Below are 8864 nucleotides of genomic sequence, written 5' to 3' on the forward strand. Positions count from 1 at the left end.
CAACCTGTTCAGTGCTGATGAGGTGGTTGCGTTAATTCCCAGCTCCCTGGGCCACCTATGAGCTAACAGTTACGTCAATCTCTGGTGATATGCCCAAAACAAAAACAGGAGACCGAACGGACTTAAACTTTTTCTTACTTGTGCAAGTATTTATATAATACTGTTGTGTTTTATTTATTTGAATATTGAGCGCGCTTATGAGTAGAAACGCGAAACAGTCGGAATATTTATCATTTAAGCCAGAGTCGCGTGAACCAGTGGAGATTCCTAAAAGTTCTGATATTTCCAGGAATTATTGGACTAAGGAATTTCAGACGAAAAAAAAAAAATGAAAAGTATCGCCTTTTAAATTTGGCGATTTTATAATTCTTTTATAAATATACATATCTATTTGTGTACAATATTCATCTACATGTGATATTACCGCGCGGGCAAATAAGCAAAAGAAGCCGGTCAGTTAAAAACAAAACAAAAAAAAAAAAAAACACTTAAAAGTAAAATATTTTTTTATAACGTTTTGCCTATTTAAAAAAAGAAATTTACTTAAAATCAAAGGTGCAATTTTATATCATTCTTTATTTAAATTTTGACAGTTGAACAAAGTTAAAAAAAAAAGAAGAAATATCAAGAGAAAATTACTCCCAGAAAATCAAGATACAAAAATACCAAATATTGCCACAAGTTCAACTTGAATTAAGTTTGGATATACTAGAAAATCTTGAAGACTGAAGAGACATTCTGAAGTATCACAAGGAAATTATAAATATAAAAATATAAATATATAATATAAATAATATATATATATAATATAAATATATATATATATATATATATATATATATATATAATATAAATATATATATATAATAAAATATAAGATATATATATATATATATATATATATGTATATATATATGTATGCAGACAGACAAACAACAAATTTATTAAAATTAAGAATCCCTTTGCAAAAATTTATTTAAATAGACACTCAGAAAAGAACTCTTACCAAACGCACCTTTATATGTCCATGGAAGTTATAAAATATATATATTCTTATATATTTACATCAGCATAAAAAAGAGAAAATATCAACTCACTGACAAATCTGCAGGAATTCTGACCTTTCTTTGCAGAAAGTCTTTTTCTCTTTAAATGTTTGTTCCAGAGTCTATTGGCCATGATCTCTGATCTACAGGTGGGAATATTTGTTATTTAAAAAGGAAAGAATATCAAGATATATGTATATATATATGTATGCTTATATATGAAAGAAAACAGACAGATAATATAATTCTTACCCCGAACCCCCACCAAAAAAAAAAGAAGGAAAAAAAAAGCAAATTATAATTTCCAATCAAAGTGCATCTCTGGAAAGTTCTTGCTTTGATTCGGTTCAACTGACGTCAGCAGAGGCGAATATAGTTTCCCTCTCATTCTTTCAGGAAAGTGTACGATTTTTGCTATCCCATGATGCATTGCTGCAGTGTTCACGGCTGGTGATACTTCACAGCGCTAGATTTGCCGTTTCCACACTTGCCAAAACCGACACACGCACACACACACACACACACACACACACACACACACACACACACACACACACACACACAAACATATATATATATATATACACACACACACACGTTCAAATATATAGATACATATACGTTTAACTATACATATTTATATCAGTGTGTATATGTTTTTGATATCCAAAGACATTCACACTAACAAAAACGAACGATAACCCAATAAATATCCTTAAAAAAAAAAAAAAAAAAAAAAATAGCTTGCAAAATTAGCTAAAGAGCTGAAAATATTAACTCCAAAATACGCTTTACGTTATGTTTTAATCAAGGGCAAAAATTCTTTAAATTTTTAAGCTTTAATGTTAAAAGAAATATTCATGTTTACTGGTTCGAATGAAAAATTAAAAACAAAAAGGAAATTTGAAAAAAGAACTACAAATATAATAAATTAACACCACTTTATTGAGGCAGCCTGTTTCTATATTTATTTTGAACATTTAGAAAGTGCTCTTTCAGCGTGGCCTTGTGCGGAAGAAAAAGCAAAGCTCAGCTCAAATCGAATCTTCATAAACGCACTGAGCGATACCTAGCCAGTGCATTCATCTCCTTCTCCTCCTTCGACCTTATCGCGCAATATTGCAACTGTATAGAGAAATGAGAGGCTAATGTTTTATTGTAGGAGTTAAAAAGGGAAATATAGTAGTTCTTCGTATGGACTAACCAGTAGCCGAGATCTTAAGGTAGTGACATTGGGTAAAAATAATGAGGAAACTATAGCTACTACTATTACTACAAGCAGAGACTGCTACTCGGAGTGTTTAATATTTTTAAAAAAAGGAAAGGGAAATACAGTAGTTGCGCCAGTAGTGGTTGGCGTATTTCGCCCCCACTGTTTACTATAAATATAAGAACGGATCTTACGGAAGAAGGAAGGATACGCTAAGTAATAGTGCTACGCAAGAATTGGCAGCTGGGAGAGTGGAGAATCAGAGATTAAGTGAGAGAGAGAGAGAGAGAGAGAGAGAGAGAGAGAGAGAGAGAGAGAGAGAAAAGAGATCTCAAAAAAGTTAGACGAATATTGTACCCCCCCCTCTCTAAAAAAAAAGAAAAAGAAAGGAAGAGAGAAATTTTCGTCCTATTATTTCTTTTACTCTTTCTCGTGTGAGTGAATTATTATTATTATTATTATTATTATTATTATTATTATTATTATTATTATTATTATTTATTTATTTATTTATTTGGTGTGTAATTCTGAGAATTCTCGTCTCTAACTCGAATGCGCACACCCGCATTAGAGATAACAAGAAGACAGCCGTATTACAACATCGGAGCCACATTTCTTACATCAACCACTTTTTCCTCCCCCCCCCCTGTCCCCCACATTTTTTTACACTTATATTTGGAAGTACCTGTAAGGCAAATTTAGACTGGATAGTATTTGAAAATATTTAAAAAAAAAAAAAGGCATAATAATACACAGATTTTACTATACATGAATTTCAAAAGAAGAGTCATCGACCACCTACATACAGTTCAGTTGCTGACTTAGTAAAAAATAAACCATTACTCATCACATTTTAACAAGCACCTGCATATACAACCAATTTTTTTTCACCAATAACACTAAATTCGGTACCGATACATTCATGGAGCTATATTCATCCAAAGTCTACGAGAATCGTGTTTTTCTATAATGTGGAATTACCTGGACGAACGTTTGAAGTAAGCCGCCACTGACCAAAAGACATTGATTTCGTGTGCGTGCATTTACTTACAAAGTCTATATAGTAGGTAAAATAATTCATTTCATTTCTTTGCATATTTTTCTATAATTTGTTTTTTTTTTTATTTAAAATAACCAGTCGAACAATGGACAGATTGTCTTGATAAATTATTTGCAGGCAATTTCATAATAGCAAATATAAATATAGTACCACATGACTTTTGATAAAGACCGTAAACAGTGTTCACTCGGTGCAACTTATTTGGACACATCACACATCACACCAACGCGAAAAACCTACTCACATTAACTATACATACACGCGAACAAATCATAACCACACGCGCATTTATATGCATTCACATAAACAGCTAAAAAACAGTTCTAAGTAATATTTATATATATACATATATAAAAATTACCATATATAAACACTTTTATTGAAAACGGAAAGTGGGAACTAATTCTTATCTAGCGCAATGGAGACGACGCATCACCTCGCGGATGAATACATCACAGACTTTGACTTAGAACAACTTGAAATGGTGTCGGCTATAAAGATGGAAGCAGACAAGGACCGCTTCTCAAACACCTGTTGTGGAAACATGTCTGAGTGTTCGCAGTCGGCACCGACCAGTCCTGAGGATGGCGAGACGTCCAGCATGGCGTCATCATCGCCGGACATTGGTCACAGTCTCCAGGCCCCGGTCAAGAATTTCATGGAAGAGATATACTGGTTTACCAATACCCACAACGTACACGAAATACCACAGAACGGGGTACTGGATCTGTTTTTGAACAACAACACCTCGCCGATCCCCCAAAACATGGGTTCGACGCGGACCCAGTCCAGAAAGAACAGTACCTCCTCGATGTCGTCCTCGGAGTCTGCGTCTTCGTCGTCGATGTGCATGAAACGCAGCTTCAAAACGAGACCTTCACCAGATTCGGGTAAATGTGATCTTAATGACGACGAATTGGTCTCTCTGCCGGTGCGAGATTTAAACAAACGACTCCATGGTTTCCCGAAGGATGAAGTGAGCCGGTTGAAACAGAAGCGACGGACGCTGAAAAACCGAGGGTACGCCCAGAACTGTCGCTCGAAAAGAATGCACCAACGGAACGAGTTGGAACGGACGAATAAGTCGCTCCAGCAACAGTTGTCACTTATCCAGCGCCAGATTGGACAGGTAACACGCGAACGGGATTATTACAAGGAGTGTTTGGAAAGATTGCAACGCAAGAGAGACGGATCAATGTCAAGTTCCCCAAGTTCTTTTACGGAATGAACTTGCAGGTATTGAATTTTGTTAAATAAATAAATTTTGCCCTAAAATCGGAGTAAACAGAAGAAAAAAAACTATATATATATAAAAAAATATATACATACACAATCATACAAAATACATCATGCTATTTCTAAAGACTTGGATTCATAAATAAAGAATAAAAATGAAAGAAAAGAAACATGATAAATTTTATGATGGTGATTGGTGCGCATAGAAAATTTCAGTCGAAACTGGAAAGAAATTACAACTCGATTTCGAACATTATCCTTTAAAAATTAGTTTGAATCGATCTCCCAAAAATAAACGATACAAATTATGGAAAAAAAAAAGAAGAAAAGTTTGTATGCAAAAACGAACGAGATGAGAGGAGGAAACGGAAATTTAAATGACAATAAAAAACAAAAATGGAAGTAAAAAAAACAGGGAGTACTTTTTTTTTCTACTATGATATTTTAAAAAGGATAATGAAAATATTATTGTAATGATTTTTTTTTAAATTCGATAACTTTATAAGTTATTATATGAAAAAGTATCAATGATATTAATCAGTTTTTTTTTCTAATTGAAGTTATCCTAATTAACGCTCTGATATAGCTTTGATCTGTGACAAAAATTTGATTTCCTAAACACATACACACGTAAATATGTATATATATATATATATATATATATATATATATATATATATATATATATATATATATATATATACGCGAGTGTGTGTGTGTTTGTGTGTGTGTGTGTGTGTGTGCGTGCGCGCGGGTGTATACGTGTATAATAATATAAGGTTGGAAATCAACTATATTAAATGTTAATTTGATTTGAATTTGTTATTTTATATCGTTTTCATTGTTCAAAAATTGTTTGAATTTATTATTATTATTATTATTATTATTATTATTATTATTAGAAAATGTTATAGACCTTCAAAAATAATGAAAGTCTAAAGAAAATTAGAAAGGAAGAGAGAGAGAGAGAGAGAGAGAGAGAGAGAGAGAGCGAAAGGAAACCCTTCGAGATGTGAAAATGCAAAGTTGCGAGACCACTTTTGAAAATGATAACTATGGACCTGTACATCGGAAGAAAAAGAAAAAAATATTGTCTCATCAGAACATTTCGACTTGAAATTGAACGTGAACAATTAAAAGAAATATGTTGGAATATTACAAAATTTTCTATAACAGAACTATGGATGAGAAACGGAAAAAAAAACACGTGAAATATAAAAGATGTTTAAAAATGTAAGCTAAAAAACAACAAAAAAAAAACAAACGTACATATCTACGTATACGTTTTACTTGTGTTAATGAAAATTTTTTTAAAAATGAAACTATAAAAAAAATATCTGTGACACACAAACGCACGCACGCATGCACACCCGCATAAACACACACGCACACACACACACACACACACACACACACACACACACACACACACACACACACACACACACGCAGACACACGCAGACACACACACATACACACGCACATGAATTAGAAAAAAAGAAATTATTTGTTTTTTAATACGCAGAATGTATTTATTGAAAGGTTGTACAAGTAAATTGTTTTTATATATAAAAAAATGACCCAAAATCAAAGAAAAACAAAACGAAAATAATATACATTTTGCTGATAATTATATATACATATATATATATATATATATATATATATATATATATATATATATATATATATATATATATATATATAAGACGCTATCGCATCTCATTAACAGCGGCTTGACGTCTCTGACAATTCATGACAATAAATCGATTTCATACATGCAGGCATCTTCTAAAGCAACGAACTCAGCTCATCATATTGTCACTTGACCCCCTACGTACGGATATTAAAAAGAATATATATATACATATATATATATATATATATATATATATATATATATATATATATATATATAATGTTAATTCTGTCACTGAGACTCGACCAAATGGATATCGTTTTAAATCTTTTTAAAGAGGGCAACGAACTAATGAAATCAATTGCAAGATTGTCTATGATCAGGTATACATTTTATTTTCCTTTTCCGTTGTTTTTAATTTTGGGATATACGCATACTTTTGTTTACGCACACACACACACACACACACACACACACACACACACACATATATATATGTGTGTGTGGGGGGGTGCGGAAATGGAACATTCGTTCACGTATGTATGCACGCAAACTCGCTCAATCACCCATTCATGCATACGCATACACATTCCTGCGCATACGCAAACATAATACTCTTCACAGAGGCACACTGACACACATACGAACGATTATACTTATACATCTACACACTCACCCCCTTCGCAATTGCATGCGCACTCATAGACAAACACCTTACTTCGCATATAATGTCGAATATCTCAATGTTTGAGAGGTAACGAAGAACTTTAATGGAATATTTGAATATCTATGTCTCATATAAAAATCAAGTGGTTGCTCCAGGAAAGGGCTACCATTAATTTCCGAGAACTTCGACTGAAGTCAAGTGAAACACCAAGTACTCACAAGTACTCATTATTATTGAATCTCGTATAGACATCAAGTGTTAGCTCCTTGATTTCTGAAAAATTGGACTGAATTAAAATTAAAAAAAAAGAGTATTTCTGGTATACATGATTGTACCGATGTATTAAGACAGAATTATTAAGTCGTATAGATATTAAGAAATATCTATACAGGAGAGGCGAGGAAGTAACGTTTATATGCGAACGTACACATAAGCACACAGCTCACAAAACTACACTTATATGTGTGTAGCTGCGCCTGGTTCGAGCATATAGTAGGATGTATACGATACACGCTAAACGATTAGGGATCAACTGGTTGTACAACAGTCAGACCTCCAGTGTGTTAGATGTTGACATTTCTTCGTAATCCCATCTAAATTATTTTCCTTGTACCAGACTCCGTAAAGCTTTGTAAGTAAAATATATATAGCAATGTTAATGTCTCACTTGCAGATAAGAAGTGTTATCTTTATAATTTTACTCCCGAGGAAAAGCATCAGACTAACCGCTATTAGCCTGGTGCATTCAGTCGGGAATGAAACACACGCATTCCCATGAGACTCACTTGCTACATTTTTTCACAATATTATAATCATCCACAGACAGGTGTTTCATCCCTCACGACCTATCCGCGTAACTCGGCCTAGCGTGTGTATTCACGCCGAGATTCGAACCCAAAATGCTCGGTTAGATACGAATGCGACTAACCAGTTCGCCCTAACACCTTGCGCGAACAACCAACGAACAAATATTGCCATAGACAGTCGAGGAGATCCAAGAGCTATATATGTAACCTCTCTGTATATATACATGTCTTATTACGTTTTTGGGTAGCCTAAGAAGTCTATTCTTTGGGAAGGGTATTGATTTATTCTAAATAGAAACGGTTATTCCCTTTAACATAGATTCAAATTCATAAATGTTAAGCACCTCTCTTTCAGCCCTTCCCTAAGTTTCTGTGTCTATCTGTTTATTTATCTGTCTGTGTCTGTCTGTTTGTCTGTCTGTTTGTCTGTCTATCTATCTATCTATCTATCTAGTTATTACCCCTACACATACACGCACGCGCGTACACACACACGCACACACACACGCACACACACACATATAAAGAGAGAGAGAGAGCGAGAGAGAGAGAGAGAGAGAGAGAGAGAGAGAGAGAGAGAGAGAGAGAGAGCAAGTGGGTCTATAAAGAAAAGCTCAACACTTGTGAGTGGAGCATAACATAATAATAATTCAAAACAAAACAAATAAAAATATAATTTCCCTTATTCTGACGAGAAGCATTGGGGTTTGAAATGCCATAGCACAAGAATTTATGAAATATTCTAATCAGTACATGTTTTCCTTATTGAACTTATGAATAAATTTAACAATAGTTATATAGGTTTTGGCTTGAACCATATATATATATATATATATATATATATATATATATATATATATATATATATATATGCATATATATAACTGAATTTGATAGTTATATAGCCATCCATATATATATATAAATATATATATATATATATATATATATATATGTGTGTGTGTGTGTGTGTGTGTGTGTGCGTATATATATATATATATATATATATATATATCACTATAAATTTGATAGTGATATAGTCATTCACTGGCAGCTGTTTCATTGTTTAGAAATCATCAGTGCGACTCGTCGAATCAAATCTATCCATATCGAGATATCGAAACACGAACGGCTAATTACATCTAAATATAATCAGCACCCAAGCGTGGAATCCATAAACCATAAAAAATCTATCGACA

General features: G+C 33.1%; 1 protein-coding gene across 1 annotated transcript; it reads left to right on the forward strand.

The window, feature by feature from the left end:
* The first annotated feature begins 892 nt into the window (after positions 1–892).
* Positions 893–5177, forward strand: LOC145284890 (uncharacterized). The gene has a single exon (XM_080133962.1). The coding sequence runs from the start codon at positions 3735–3737 to the stop codon at positions 4542–4544; it is 810 nt and encodes a 269-aa protein (XP_079990088.1). The 5' UTR covers positions 893–3734; the 3' UTR covers positions 4545–5177.
* Positions 5178–8864: the final 3687 nt, after the last annotated feature.

This window comes from Euprymna scolopes, chromosome 9 (genome assembly GCF_053919585.1).
Source record: "Euprymna scolopes isolate OS-2025 chromosome 9, ASM5391958v1, whole genome shotgun sequence".
NCBI lineage: Eukaryota > Metazoa > Mollusca > Cephalopoda > Sepiida > Sepiolidae > Euprymna > Euprymna scolopes.

Coding starts and splice junctions, on each gene's coding strand:
- LOC145284890 (XM_080133962.1), top strand. CDS start 3,735: ATGGAGACGACGCATCACCTCGCGGATGAATACATCACAGACTTTGAC.